Below are 15763 nucleotides of genomic sequence, written 5' to 3' on the forward strand. Positions count from 1 at the left end.
TACGAAAAAAAAATTAAAAAATTAATATTTCTACTGTTTATTTATACTTTAAAAGTTGAACTATAGTTGTGTATAAATAATGTAGAAATTACATTTTCTTCATTTTCACACGCGATTTTGTTTTTTTATCAAATTTTAGTTTTAAGCTTTTTTGCGTCCATTTTGTCTCTTAAATTCATATAAATAAAAGCACTTTTTTGTTAATTTATTTTTTTTCCTTTGCAGAAAATTGACCTTCACTCATTTTGTTTCACATTCTCGGTTCGTTCAAAATTTGTTAAAAATTTTGAAGGAAACTTCTTGGCAACACTTTCCGATATTTTTTTTCGCGTATTTCTAAATATTTTTTTTATAGAAGTAATTTCCATTATTCTCAGTATTTTTATTCCTATCTCTACGTTGCAGGATTTGTAGCTCAATGTGGGTTGCTGACGACAGTTTTTTCATACAAAATCTCATTCTTATGATATTTTTTTATTATTTTATTTTTTAAATAAATATTTTTTTCTTTATTAATTTATTTTTTGATAGTTTTTCAGCGAATTTTATTTTTAATTTTTTTTTGTTTGAATAATATTTTTTTTTTTAATTTTATTTATTTACATAAAAGCAGAGCTTTTCGAGTACTTTTCATACCTATACGATCAACTGGAATGCATTATCTTATGAGATATTCTAAAACTTATTTTAAAATGACTAGATTGCACACACTTAGCTTACTTAACAACTCTCAAAGGCTCAAAGCAAAACGAAAAAAAATCCACACACAAAATTAAGATCTTTATTTTTTTTTTATTTTTTGTTGTATGAGTCAATTTTAATTTAATTAGGTATTTAATTTAATTTAAAAAAAATAATTTTTTTAATAAAAAAAAATTTTTTTTTTATTTTTTTTAATTTATTATTTTTTATTTAAAAATTAAATTTAAAATATTTTCAAAATTTTAAATTTTTTAAAAAATTTTAAAAATTTTTTTCAAATTTTTTAAAAATTTTTTAATATTTTGTGAAAATATTTTTTTTGTAAATTTTTTATTAAAAAAAAAATTAATTTTTGTAAAAATTTTTTTAATAAAAATATTCTTAAAAAAAAATATTTTTTTTTAAATAAAAATTAAACCTGAATTAAAATTTTTAAAAAATCGACAAACACAAAAAATTACTGATCAATCGAACAGTGCGCTAATCTAAGCCATTTTAAAATGAGCGATTGCATTCTTTTCCTTTTTCTCATTAAAAACTTGCTTTTTTCACTTTAATTAGCGCTGCATATTTATTTTATTTTTTTTCCATATAATTTTTTTTTGTAAGTAGGATTAAAGCACGATATTTTTTGCACAAATGATACAAAATAGACTGACTAAATTTCTTACAATTATTTTATTTTTCAGAAAAATTTGAAAAAAAATGAAACTTGGGATTTTAATACTCTCTAAGACATTAATTAAAATGTCTTTTGTCAGTTTCATTTTAAAGGGGATTAAATAGAGACTGAGCAACTTAATTTACAATAAAAAATATTATTTTAAAAATATAATTATTTAATAATAGTAAATATTTTTTAGAACGAAGTATGGGGTGGCAAGTACATTTTTCGTAATTCTTTGAAAAAAAAAATTTTTTTGTGTACTTGTTTGACGAAAAATTAAAAATTTCTTTTTAAATTAATTTATAATAATAATAATATTTTAATTAAAAAGAATCGATAATTACACTATTTTCTCCTCATGAATATATATTTTCAGCTTTTTCTTTGCTACCTTATGATTAATTTTAGTTTTAAAGTGTTCATTTGTTTGTTTTTTAATTTAATTTTAAATAATTTAACGACACTCCCATACTTTGACTGTTTGATCTACGCTTCCAGTTACCACGTAAGGATGTGATTTATGCATATCTAAAAGAAAAATAATTAATTTTTGGGAAATTCGATGAAAAATGATAAAAAATTACCGAGAGAAGTACAGAAATGTTGATGAGCATGAAGTGTTTTTGTACATCTTTTGTTCTTGATATCCCAAATTCGCACAGTTTTGTCGTCACTCGCTGTTAACATGTATTTACCGCCTGGATGGAACACAATTCCGCGCACCCAGTTATCGTGTCCTGCGAGTGTGAACAAGCACAAGCCTGAGCTGACGTCCCAAATCTACAAAAAAAAAAGTTAATTTATTTTAATAAATTTATTTTTTATATAATTAAATTCAAAACTTATTATTTTAATTTATTTTTATTATATTATTTTGATTTAAAATTTAAAAAAATATAAAATTAATTAATTTAAAAATGTTTAAAAAATTAATAAAAATTTAAAATAATTAAATTTAATTAAAAATAAATAATTTAAAAAAAATAAAAACAAATTTAAAAAATTAAAAAAAAATAAAAATTAATTAAAAATATTAATTAATTTTATTTTATTTAACAAAAAAAAAATAATAATAAAAAATTACAAAAAATATTTTTTTAAACATTTTTTAAATTTTTTTAATGAAAATGTATTAATTTATTAATTAAAATATATTTATGAAAAATAAATCCATTTAATTTTTCTAAAAATACATATTATTGTTAATTTAATTTTTTTTAAATAATATTTCAAAACACAAAAAAATATATATAAAAAATTTAAATAATATTTTTTGAAATTTATTTAATTTTTTTTTAATATTTTAGTCAAAAATTCGTTCAAATTTTAATAAAAATCTTACTCGAATAGTTTTATCCCTTGAACCGGATGCCAAGAAAGGTCCTTGATGAGCTCCCTTTTTGTTATCGATGCCAGCTGCTTCATTAATTGCTGCTGCTGCAGATTCCGGAGCCCATGCCACGCATTCGACAGTGTGATCGTGATCACGCAATTCCTGAAAAAAACATGAAAAATTTAGAATTTTGTAATTTTTTGACGGAAAAAAGTGCGTTACCTTGCAATCTTTTGAGTTAATATGCCATACACGTACTGCATGATCATTTGAACATGTCGCCATTAAATCGCCATCAACATTAACTCGTACCATGCGTACCCATTCACGATGACCAGTGAAGGTTTTTACGCAGTAGCTGTAATTTTAATCGATTAACTTTTTTTTCTCGGCGTGTTTTTTTGATAAAATTTTGCTTACCCTGTTGCAACTTCCCACATTTTGATGGTTTTATCACGTGAAGCTGAGAGGAGATAATCGCCGGCGGGCACAAAAGCCACAGATGACACGTTGTGATCATGTCCTTGCATTGTCTTGATACACTCGTATGACTGTTGGAAATCCCATAATTTTATTGAGAGGTCGGAACTGCAAGAAGCTGCAAAGAAAAAAAAATAAATTATTAAAAAATTATTTATTTTCAATTATTTTTATTTTATAATTCAAATAATTTAATTAATTTTTAATTTATTTTTAATTTAATTTAATTTTTTAATTTAATTTAATTTAAAATATTTTAAAATAAAAAAAAATTATAAAAAATCTTTAATTTTTAAATTAAATAAAAATATTTAAAAATTATAAAAATAATTAAAATAATAAAAAAAAATTTAATAATTTTTTGGTACTTTAATTTTAAATAAAAAATTATTCTATTTAATTCAAAGTATTTAATTATTTTTTTTTTAATATTTAAACTAAAATTCAGTTTTCAATAAATTTATTATTTTTTTTTTTCATTATTATATTTTTATTTAAAACACAATTTAAAAAAAATATATAAAAATAATTTAATTTTATTTTAATTCAAATATTTTTTAAAATTTAATAATAATTTAAAATTATTTTAAAAATAATTAAAAATATTTAAAAAAAATAATTTAAATAAATTTTTGAATATTTTTTATTTTTTTTTTTTAATTTCTTAAAAATTAATTAATTATTTTTTTTTATCAAAATCTAATAAAAAAATAAATTTCTCACCCAATAATTTTCCTTGCTGATCGAATGCAATATCCTGCACCGAATCAGTGTGTCCTTTAAGCGATCTCTCGTATTCGCCCGTCTCGAAATCCCAAACTTTAATTGTGGCATCCTCCGACGAGGAAATCATTAGATTGAAAACCGGATGAAAAATGACACGAGTAACTGTCGCACGGTGTCCCGTCAACGAAAACTTCTCCGGAGGTCGGGGAATCCATTCGCTGGGCGTGCGTTTTTGTCGACTGGGAGCCCCCTCGATCGCCTCCTTTTCAACTTCCGACAATTTCGCCTCGAGCTCCATCACTTTCTTCTGTAACCGAATGACTGACGTCCATTTTTTCTCCAACAATCCGCCGAATTTGCGCTCCAACTCGTTCGGCATGTCAGCTTCCTTGCGAAAAGCCTCCAATGCATCATTGTAACCGTTACTCCCGAGGTAATCGGCAATCGCTTGGTTTCTGAAACGAAGAAAAAAAAATTATTATTGAAGGAAATTCATGAAAAATTCAAAAAATCAATTAAGGTTAAGGAACTTTTACAAGTTTTTGTGTTGCAGTCTCATTAATTATTCGATCGCATGACATTTATCGACATCCTTGCCCCAAGTGACGACAAATTCAAAAAATCGTTTTGCATAAACCGGAGACTGAACACAATTTCTAAATAATTGTTATTATTCGCAGTTTTTGCCTCTTTTGCGGCACGCGAGCAAATTTATAACGATGTCATAAAAATAAATTCAAGTCAAGCAAAGAAACCTCAATATGCTTTATTGGAGCGCTTATCGTGTTATTAACATCGATAAACGTTAAAAATACGCGAACGAGAGACACAAGAAGAGAGTTCAACATCCATTCATGCTTGCCAACCATCTTAATTAGGTGAAAAAAATAACTAGAAATTTATTCAATTCGCATTTCTCGTGGCATGGCGAAGCAGAAATAAACAAAAACAAGCGAGTAACTGTTTGTTGTTGTTTGAAAAATTCCCTTGTCTTGTTTATTTATTTTTAAAATTCATTTATTTTCAATGACAACGCGCGTGGCTTTAGCAGTAGCCAAACACAAAGAGCATGAAAATGTTAATAAAAGTAGGTAAAATTTACAAATTCTATTTTTTAGATTATTTTAAATGAATTTAGAAAAAAAATGTTTTTATGTTCATTATTGTCTGTCTTTAATAAAAAAAAATTATAATAAATTATTAATTAATGAAATTAAAAATAAATAAATTAAAATAAATTATTAAATTAAATAAAAAAAAAAAATTTTAAATTTTTAAATTTAAATTTTATTTTTTTCTATCTAATAATTTTTTTTTAATCTTTGAATTTTATTTTTTTTTTATTTTTTATAAAATTTTATGAAATTTTATAAAATTTAATTTTTATTTAATTTAATTTTTATTATTAATTTATTTTATTTATTTAATTTTTTATACATATATATTTTTTATTTAAAATTTTGTAATTTTTTTTTTAATTTTACTTTTTTTTTAATTTGTCTTAATTTTTTTTTTATAAAATATTTAATTCAATTAAATTATTTTTTTTAGGTTTTTTAACATTTTTATTTAAATTTTTAATTGAACAATTTTTTAAATTTTTATTTAATTTAATTTTTTTAAATATTTTTTTTTAATTTAAAATTTTATTTTATTTTTATATTTTATTTTTTGAAAATAAATAAAAAAATAAATTTAAAAAAAATCCCATATAACGAAAAAAATTATAAAAATACAGTTAAGCTCTTTATTTCATGTCAACTTTTAATATTTTATCCCATTTTAAAAACAACAATGAGTTGTCTCGTCGCTTAACCAAGTACTTGTCGTGACCCAAAATATTAATAAGAAAGCAACAACAAGATCAAAGGCGTGACCTTTTTAAATAATTTCAAACCTAAAAATTTTTTTTGTAACTCAAGTGCTTCAAAAAAAGTTTGCGTCAAAACAAATGAGCTCATTAAATTAAATATCACATGCGATGATGATTTAATTTAATTTTTGTATGACGCAAAATTAATTTTGTCAAAGATTATGAGATAATTCTTGCCAGACATGCAAAAAGTGTACGCGGAAATGCCAAATTTTGTGAGAGAAAGTGTGTTTGAATAAATCGCTGACTTGCGATTTTTGGCAAAAAATTGTAATTTTGCGGGTTGATTGAGGTTTAATTGGGTTCACGAAAGGTTAAATCTATTTTGGGCACGTGTCCAAAAGTGACAGTTTTGGAAAATATTTTGTTTAAAAAATATTTTTATGGATTTTTTATATAAAAAAATATTAACTTTAATTTTTCTATTTAAAATATTTTAAAAAATAAATTAAATTAATTATTTTTTTGAACCGAAAAAAAATAAAAAAAAGTTAAATTAAAAATTAATTAAAAAGAATCATTTAAATTTAATTTACAAAGTATAAATTTAAAAATATTAAAAAAAATAAAAATTTTTTAAAATTCCTAAAAGTTTTAAATTATTTATATAAAAAAATTAAAAATGAAAAAATAACAATTAAATCAAAAATTTAAATAAAATCTTTGATTTTTCAATTTTTTGAAAAATTAAAAAAAAAATTAAAATTAAAAAATAAATTAAAAAATAAAAAAAAATTAAATTAAAATCAATAAAATTATTTAAATTTAAAAAAAATATTAAATTAAATTTTATTTAATAATTAAAAAAAAAAATTTAAAAATAATTAAAATAAAAAATATTTTATAAAAAAATTTAAAAATAATTAATTAATTTTGTAATTTTAATTAATTTAATTTAAAAAAAATTAAATATTTAAAATTATTGCAAAATTTAAATTTTAATGTATCACAATCGTCATGGATGCATTACTGATAATAATAAATTCAACATTTTTTGACTTCAAATGCAAGAAAATCTTTGTAAAAAATTATCATTGCATTAAAAATTACTTCCAAAGAGACATGTTGACAAAGTGTAACATCAAAAGTATTGTTCTCAAATGCAATATAAGCAAAAATTTCCTCAAAAATGCTTCAGTCAAGACTTAACTTGCAAGAAAAAGTCTTAAAAATGGTACTTCTACTAAAATTAGTCTCTTTGCTGTTCGCTGCCTTCCTAATAATTGTCCTTTCATCACTTTTGGCTGCTTCTCATACAATTCCGAACCAACCTGAGGCACGAACACAACTCGAACTCATCACGTCATCAAATTTTACGCAGCAGAAAAACCATCAAAAGCGTCAAAGTTACTTCAATAAATCGCCCGGCGGAGGAAATTCCATCAAAAAAACCAAATTTAATTACATTGACGAGTCTGAACGTGACACATTTTTGTCTCCGATCGACGAAAACCCATCAAATCATCAAAAACATCCCGTTTACGAGACAATTGAACAAAATTTCTCGTCTTCGGTGCCGGTTTATCGTTCTCGGTTTCATGGCGGCGGCGGAGGAATGGATGGCGGTATGTTCGGAGGCGGAGGTCCATCGCATGGGTCGCCTCCATTTTTCGTTGGATTTCCTGATTTTGGGTTCGGAAACGGGGGACATCACAGTGTCGGGCATGGATTTGGAGCAAATGGACCCGTGGCAGGCGTCGGGCATGCAATAAGTATCTTGGATCCGTTATTTTTGATGATCACGTTGAGTTTTATTTTGTTTCTCGTTCATTCGATTTTGGGATTGGTCGATCGCGTGAGATTGCCTGTGGTTAGAGCTCGAATGGATGAAGCGCCTAGCAATGAGATGTTGGATCAAATGATTTACGAGTTGAGAGAAGCTTTTGTGAAACATGGAAATGGCGAAAAAAATGCTCAAAATGTTAAAAAAGCGAATTGAGTTAAATATTTTATGAGATTTTTTAAAATAATTAATTGAAAAATGCACAAAAAATAAATAAAAATTGCACGGGTGAAGGAAATTTTTTTTTCTAACGAGTATTTTTTTTAATTAAAAAATGTTTGAAATCAATTTAAATAAAATTATTAAAATTTTTGTTTTTACAATTTTTATATTTTTGTGTGATTTAAAAAATTTATTAAAATTTGTTTTATAAAATTTGACATTTTTAATAAAAAAAAAAAAAAAATAAAATAATTATAATTCAAAAAAAAAAATTAGATAATTATTTAAATAATTTCTTTGAAAATTATTAATTTTATTTTTTTATTTTATTTTTAAAATAATAATTCTAATAAAATTTCATTAATTAAAAAAAAATTAAATTAATCACAATTAAATAAAAAATTAAATTTAAAAATAAAATAAAAATTAATAAAAAAAAATTAAATAATTTTTTTTTTTTTATTTTATTTTAATTTTTTTTAATATTATTTCAAACATTTTTCATTCAAAAATATAAAAAAAAAATATTTTTTAAAAAAATATCAGATTATTATTGAAAAAAAAATTCTTCGAAAAATATTAGTTTCCTTTCCAAAAAAATTAAATTTAAAATAATAATTCTACTAAATTTTCATTAATGAAAAAATTAAAATAATTCAGAAAAAAAGAATTAAATATTAAATTAATTTTTTTTTTAATGAAATTTATTTTAATTAATTATCCAAAGGAATTATTATTGTTTTTTTTTAATTCAATGAAAAATTTTATTTAAAAAAAAAATCTTTTTAAATAATTTGAAAGAAACGTCAATTTATTAAATTTAACTCAATTAATTGAAAAATATTGAAAAAAACGAAATTTATGATTGAAATCACTGAACTCAAACCCACACACAAAAAATTCATTCGAAGGGAAAATAATCCATGACGTCAAATAACGGCGCCATCCTTTACTAAAAAACGTGTGGATATTGATTTTCTCCTTTTTTTTATACGTAATTTGTATTAATATCGTCGACATCACCCCATATATGGTCAAGCCATTCCTACCAAAGTCGCAACACGAAACAAGTAAAAAATTGGAACAAATATTCATTTTATGACATCTTTCGAGCTACTTTGCCATTTTTTTTACGACACACGGCATTGTTATGCGAAACGACATGATTTTGAGCCTGCCCACTGTGAAACATGTAAAAAAAAAATATTTTAATAACAACAAAAGAAAGAACACGAAATGTCGCGGCGCGCGGCGGCAAATGACTCACACATCGCAGTTAGGGAGAAAAATCGATAAAACGGCATATATTAAGCGACTTAATCTGTTTTCTTGTGCGAGGCATGGCATGACCATGGCCTTTTTTGTAGCACATTACCCGATTAATATGATTTTAATCTAGAAACAGTGGCAGAAAATCGTTTTGTCGACAAATGCTCGCATAACTGTTAAAAATTTGACGTAAATTAAACAATTGAGCATGAAGTGAAAAAATTAAAAAAAATAAATTTCGATAAATTTGGAGCGAAAAATTATTTTGCAATAATTTTAAAAGATTTAAAAACATATTTTTGGATTTTTTTTATGTTAACATGAGTTAATTAATTAATTAATGACGTGCAAAAATATTTGTTGACAATTTTTATTTTATTTTTATTCTCAGAAGAAACCGCCAAAAGGTCAAATCAATTAAATTTTAAATTATTTTAAATTAAAACTCAGAAATTCCATACGAAATTCATATTTTTTCGAAATAAATAAATTTTAAGCTCGTTAAAAAAATTTTTTACAATGCAACTCTAATGATTCAGAGTTCTCGTTACGATAAAAAGACATGTAGGAGGTAATTATCAATTATTCATAAATATTATTATTTACGAAAAAGAGGTTCACATTCATTATTTTGTTGTAAATAAAAATTCTCACGTCAAACAAGACTTACTTGAACATGAATAAATTTAAAGAAAAAAATAAAAAAAAAATTAAAGAGAGAAAAATGAAATATTTGAGAAGAAACTGAGAAAGTATCATCATTATTTTTATTAATTTAATTCAATTTTTGTATTTTTCTGTGATGACTGTCATCATTATTTTCTGTTAATGTGAAGAAATTGAAATAAATTTTATTTTTATACAGATTTGAAGGCAGATGATCATGAAAAGTGAAAGAAATAAAAAAATATTTTTTTAAGAAGATTTTTTTTTTGTTTATTAGAAGGCTTTGTTTTAAGGCGGATTTTAATATTTTTGGTACTTTCTAGATTTATTTAGATAATTTTGTAGCTTTGACATTTCTCGAAAATTTCTTTTAACTTTCTTGTAATAAATAATAAGAAAAAATTTTTAAATTCCATAAAAAAATTTAATAATAATTTGTTTAATTTTTCAATTCAATTTTTTTTTTTTAATATTATTTTTTTTCTTATTTTTCATAAAAAAAATTTAAAAGTCTTATTAAAAAAATAAATTATTTTAAAAATGTAAAAATTTCATATTTGAAAAAATTATTTACTTTTTTAAATAAATAAATTTATTTTTTAATAATTTTGTATTAATTTTTTTTCGAGTAAAATTTAATAAAAAATATTTATGAAATTTTATTTTTTAAAATTAAAATTATTATTATTTAATTCATATTATTAATGAAAATTGCATATTTTAAAATTTTAATTTATTTTTTAATTATTATTTAAAAAAAAAATTTCATTTAAATTTTTGATTAATTTTGTATTAAAAAAAATTTATTTATTTTTTAATTATTTTTTTAAATAAATATTTTTTTTATAAATTTTTGATTTATTTTTTATTAAAAAAAATTTAAATAAAACATTTTTTAAAAATAAATAAAAAAAAATGTCTTTAAGAAATTTAAATTCTCAAAAATAAAAGAATCTGAAATAAATTCGAGCTTTTAAATAAATCAAACATTAAGCTTCAAGCAAAAGAAATTCAAAAAATTGAACCGGAAATTCGCATTATTGATCATTAAGCCTTTCCTACTCTCGCAATAAATCAGGTCTACTCAAAATAACGAGTATTCTGGGAGGTTTCTATCCTCCTACTTCAACTACATCATAAATACTTATTTATATATTATAATTATAACATTGGTCGAATGCGATCCATACGTCAAGATAATTTGTATAGCCTCAAGGTAAATAAAAAAATATTTGTTTATCAATAAATATGGAAGTAGAAGACCTAAATAATAATAAGTTAATTCCAACTACATCGCTCTTATTCAACAATTTTTTTTATAGAGACTCACGAAATATTAAATAATAACAAAAGTTAAGGTAACTCCGGAAGTCAAGAGCCGTTCATTCATTCAAAGGAGATAAACAGTTGCTGGTTTTGTATTTTTTTTAATTTGAATGCGGGATGAATTATCGAGAAACAAAAATATTGAAAGTTAAATAATTATTTTTTCTTAAAAGATGATGTCGTAATTAGATTCCAATAATAACAGAAACAAAACAAAAAAGATCATCTGTTTCTTCTTTTTTAATTTTTTTCTGGTTAATGTCGTCGGTCTCATTTGTCTGCATATGTCGAGCTGACGAACGATTAGTGTCGAATTAGTAACTGTTTAAATAGTGGCTTCCGTTGTTGATATATTTCATGTTTGTAATACTTAAAATTGGGTTAATTGTGTAATTTTTTACAACTTTTTTCAGATATTGATTCAAAATTTTTGAGTTCAATGACTTGGCGCCTCAAAAAAAAATCAACATGCAATGATGAATGTCTTTATAATGACAGAAATTATTAATAATTTCAAAAAAATGCAAGTTTTTCAACATGCGACATGTTTTTTTAAAAAATTACCGACAATCATCTTTTTTTCATATGTTTCACTAAACAAACAAAAAATAATTTTTTGAATAACAATGTTGCCGATAAAATTATTATAAATGTAAATAAATAAACATTTCTTATGCAATCGGATTAATTTTATGAAAAAAATTAAAATGAAGTCGTTGAACGAGGAGTTTGCCACAAGCAAAATATTTACATTGAGATAGGTCACTGATATTATCAACTTAACTCAACTCAACTTCATTATATCAACGGATTTAACAGGTGATTAATGGATTTTTTATTTATTTTCAATCAACTTTTTTTTTAATTAGAGACTTTGGAAAATTAATTCAATTAAGGGCATGACGTATGAAGAAAAAAAAATTTAATGAGATTGTAATTATGAGCAGAAAAATTAAGACAATGGGGACGGATTGTTTTGTGTTGAATGTTGTACGATTAACCTAATTTTTTTTTACAATATTTACAAAAAAAGGTAATTTCTTATTTACTTTCATGGGCGTAATTTTACGATATAGAGTTATTAAAGAAAGCCCTACGTGTTGAGAATGATTTTTTGTCAATAATAAAAATTACGAAAGTTTTTTTTGTTTAAATTTCTTTTGAAATTGGAGCAGTTTATCAAAGTTTGTTTTATATTGCACCGAAATTTTATTGGAAACTTTAAAATTCTTTATAAAAGAATTCGAAATAAAAATTAAAAAATTAAAAAAAAATAAACTAAAAAAAATTTTTTTTTTAAATTAAAAAAAAATAAACTAAAAAGTTTTTAAAAAATTAAAAGGTTTTAAAAAATTCTTAATTTGTACGATTTTTAAGATTCGAGTTCTCTTATTTTTTTATATTAGTTGTCAAGTAGTTTGGAAGCAGATTTTTTTTTGCTTTGTAGATGATGACTTGAACGTTAAAGCATTCAAAATATTTAATTCAGCATTTTAGAAGTGTTTCAATTTCATCTTTTTTGTTCAAAAATAAAATGCAGTAGTCAATATGTGTTCCAATCATACATTTGTAAAGATTCAGTCTTATTTGTGATGGCAATTTTTTTCTATTCAGGTTCAGGAAACCAACTTTTCGTGAGATTTTGAGCTCGTCGTGTTCTATTGAGGTTGACTTCATTCTTGTTCGTAACTTCTGACTTCTTTCTTGTAGGTTTTTCAAAATTCATCCATATTGAGAAAAAATATTTGTTAAATCTGTTAAAAAAAAATACTTAAGAAAAATAATATTAATAATAAATTAAGAAAATTTCATGAGAAATATTTTCACGACGAAAATTTTCAAAAAATTCCTTCTTAACAATTCACACGAAAAAATCATAAAATTTCTCTTAATTAATGACTTGAATGACTAAACAAAATATTTCGTCATGATCATATTTGTATCACGAAAAAATGCACTAAAATATTTTTTACCTCCTCTGCAGATGACTTTCAACACTCAATTTAACAAAAGCTCTTGTAAAATCGCATTGTTTGTAATTTCATATCATCATTAGCCTTCATTGTTATTTATTTATATTTTATTTCATATTATTTTCAATGACTTGTGATTGAAAGCAAATCGCGTTTCTTTTCTTCCGAATGACTCAACTTTTTTCTTTATCGTCAATCAAGAAAACTAGCAGGTGACAGACTTGTTTATGGAATGGTTATCATCACTTTTGCATATAAGATTCTTTTGATGATGCAGGCGGTCGAGGTAGGAGGTTTATTTATTTACTATTATTGTTATTACAAACGACGACTGATGTAATAAAATGATAGACTTATGTTTTATTTTGCGGTTTTGCAAAAAAAAATTAAAGAAGAAGCGGAGAAATTGAAATACGTGTTTTAGTTACGTAAAAAAAAAATTGGATGTCGTAAGAAAAGTTTCTTGCTTCAATAAAATTTGTACTGTGAGAAAACATCGGCAAATTACTTGTAAAAAATTTTTATGTGACAAATTACTTTTTTTTTAGGTTTTTTGCAAAACATGAAAAAAAAATTGAAAGTTACTTACAATTCCTCGCGCTGCCGTTGTGACAACACCATTTTCATTTCTGTATTTTGTAAAAATATTTTTTCGACACTATTTTTTTAGGTAGATTTTTTTTTTTGCCTTATGATAAATAAATATATCACTCAAATGCTTGTCTATGAAATAAATATATTCGCTGGATTTGGATTCGATTTTTTTTTTCTCTTAAAATAATTTTTTTTCTTCGGTATTGTTAAAATGATTTTTTTTATTATTCACTACTAAACACTTGATCTTATCCCGAACTTCACTCATCTGGAAAGAAAAAAAGAAAAAGAAATTTATTATTAAAAATTATATTCATCCGGTTTTTATTATTGATGAGGTTTGACATGAATAGTCACTTAACACAAAACCTTCTTCTCTTATGCAAGTCAGTTAATTACAAGGTACATGACCAATGCCCATCTAAAACCATCCATTATTACTTAACACTTTCGCATCCATCAGCAACGTACAAGGCAACACCTTTTAATCATTTCTAACATAACCAGTGAAATTATTTTTTATTAAAATCATTCATAATCTGGGTTTGTGAATGGAAAGAAATGAAAAAAAAAATGAAGTGAAAGAGTCGTTTTACATGAGAGACAAATTTAATTTTATACCACAAACTATTAAAAAAAAATTCCTCAGGCTTTTCTGCACTTGGTCAATTTTTAAAAACACGAAAACTAAATGAATTCAGTTCCTCATGATTGAACTCAGAAGAATCAGCAGAAATGCCAATCCAATCACTGTAAGTCCAAAGTAAAATTTTCCATAAGCTTCTTTATTTCCTTGCTTCACTGAATTGGGGACAAAATTCACTTAGGTGTATAATGTTTCTTTTCTACCGAGGCTTTGTTTAGAGTGAAAGTGATAGAAAAGAAGTACGAAGTGCATTGACTGAAAAATAGCAACAATCACTTTTACTACCTTGCCTTAGCTTGTAAACTTATCACAAACCGATCAGAATGCAAAGGAAAAATTTCTTGAAAGTAACTTTTTTTAATCCTATTTAATTATTGAATGAACTTTCGCGGAGAAATAGGAAATATCGAGTTACTTATCGCACTAATTATCGAACTTTTTGGCTTCGTATGAACTCACTTTTCAGTTAAAAAAATAAATTATTTTAAACCACGGCAAAATAGTGTCAACGTAAATCCAATTAAGAGATTAAAATACGAGCCGGCGGTTTGTTTAATGTTTGACCAAACCCAAACAAATTCTACAAATCACAATTTTTGTAACATTATGATTTTTTTTTGAGGAAGGTTCAATTAATGAAAATGTTTCAAGTTTCTTAGTTTCAAATTAGAAAACATTTTTAAAAATAATTTATTGAAATTTTCTTATGAAAAGTTCAAAAAATTCATCGTATTTAAAAAAATTAATTAAAATAAAAAAAATATTAAAATTTCAAAATCGCTTCATGCTAATTCAAATTAATTTTTCATTTTGATTTAAAATAATTTTAAAAAAATTAAAAGCTTAAAAAATTTTCATAATTTGTTAATTTTTGACCTAAATTTATTTTAATTTATTTTTGAAAACTTATTGAAAATTTGAAAATCGCTTCATTCAAATTTTTCATAATTCAAACTTCAAATTTTTTATTTTGTCATTTCTATTTTTAAAATAATTTTTTTATTTAGTTAAAAATTTGAAAATCGCTTTTAAAAACCAATAAATTTTCATAATTTCAACTCGAAATAAATTTTTCTATTTTTTGTAACTAAAATTTATATTTTTTATTTAAAACCTTGTTAAAAATTTGAAAATCGCTTCATTCTAATTCAAACAAAACAAAAAAAATTTTTTTTTTCACTGCCTATTCCTAAAACTTGTCTCGCAAAACTCATGAAATTTGATACATTTAATCAGCTGTTCCATTTTTCAAAACTATTTATGTTACAAGTCACTTTTTTGTTGTCTTAAAAACACTAAAAACATTATATTAAATACAAAAAGATCACGACTTCATATTGACATGATTCCATAAAAATGAAATATTTACATTCAAAATTCACTCAAACATCTAATTACGAATGCAAATGCATGCTCGGTAGTTTTCTCGGATAATAATTACTCGTCATATAACAATATTTTTAAATGTATGTTTGGCGGTTTGCATTTTTCGCGCGCATTTCCTGATCATGGAAATGTTCCATTTTTTCTCTTCTCTTACATGTTAATATTTACATATTTTCA

At 23.2% G+C, this 15763-nt stretch overlaps 1 protein-coding gene across 2 annotated transcripts; it reads right to left on the reverse strand.

Moving 5' to 3' along the window:
• Window positions 1-1819: 1819 nt before the first annotated feature.
• On the reverse strand, window positions 1820-13817 carry LOC134836502 (lissencephaly-1 homolog). Of its 2 annotated transcripts, XM_063851688.1 has the most exons (7): window positions 13550-13814; window positions 3906-4363; window positions 3123-3300; window positions 2925-3060; window positions 2712-2864; window positions 1954-2149; window positions 1820-1897 (listed from the first exon to the last, which is right to left on the reverse strand). In XM_063851688.1, exons 1-7 carry the CDS (start codon window positions 13585-13587, stop codon window positions 1824-1826), a joined length of 1233 nt encoding a protein of 410 aa, XP_063707758.1. In that variant the 5' UTR covers window positions 13588-13814; the 3' UTR covers window positions 1820-1823. The 2 variants fall into 2 exon arrangements, with proteins under 2 accessions (XP_063707758.1, XP_063707757.1); XM_063851687.1 differs by having other exon boundaries at window positions 2712-3060; window positions 13550-13817.
• Window positions 13818-15763: the final 1946 nt, after the last annotated feature.

This window comes from Culicoides brevitarsis, unplaced genomic scaffold (genome assembly GCF_036172545.1).
Source record: "Culicoides brevitarsis isolate CSIRO-B50_1 unplaced genomic scaffold, AGI_CSIRO_Cbre_v1 contig_42, whole genome shotgun sequence".
In the NCBI taxonomy this organism is placed as follows: domain Eukaryota; kingdom Metazoa; phylum Arthropoda; class Insecta; order Diptera; family Ceratopogonidae; genus Culicoides; species Culicoides brevitarsis.

Coding starts and splice junctions, on each gene's coding strand:
- LOC134836502 (XM_063851687.1), bottom strand. CDS start 13,587: ATGAAAATGGTGTTGTCACAACGGCAGCGCGAGGAATT. Junction 4,364..13,549: donor CAACGGCAGCGCGAGGAATT/GTAAGTAACTTT, acceptor TCTTCGTTTCAG/AAACCAAGCGATTGCCGATT. Junction 1,898..1,953: donor ACATTTCTGTACTTCTCTCG/GTAATTTTTTAT, acceptor TTTTTCTTTTAG/ATATGCATAAATCACATCCT.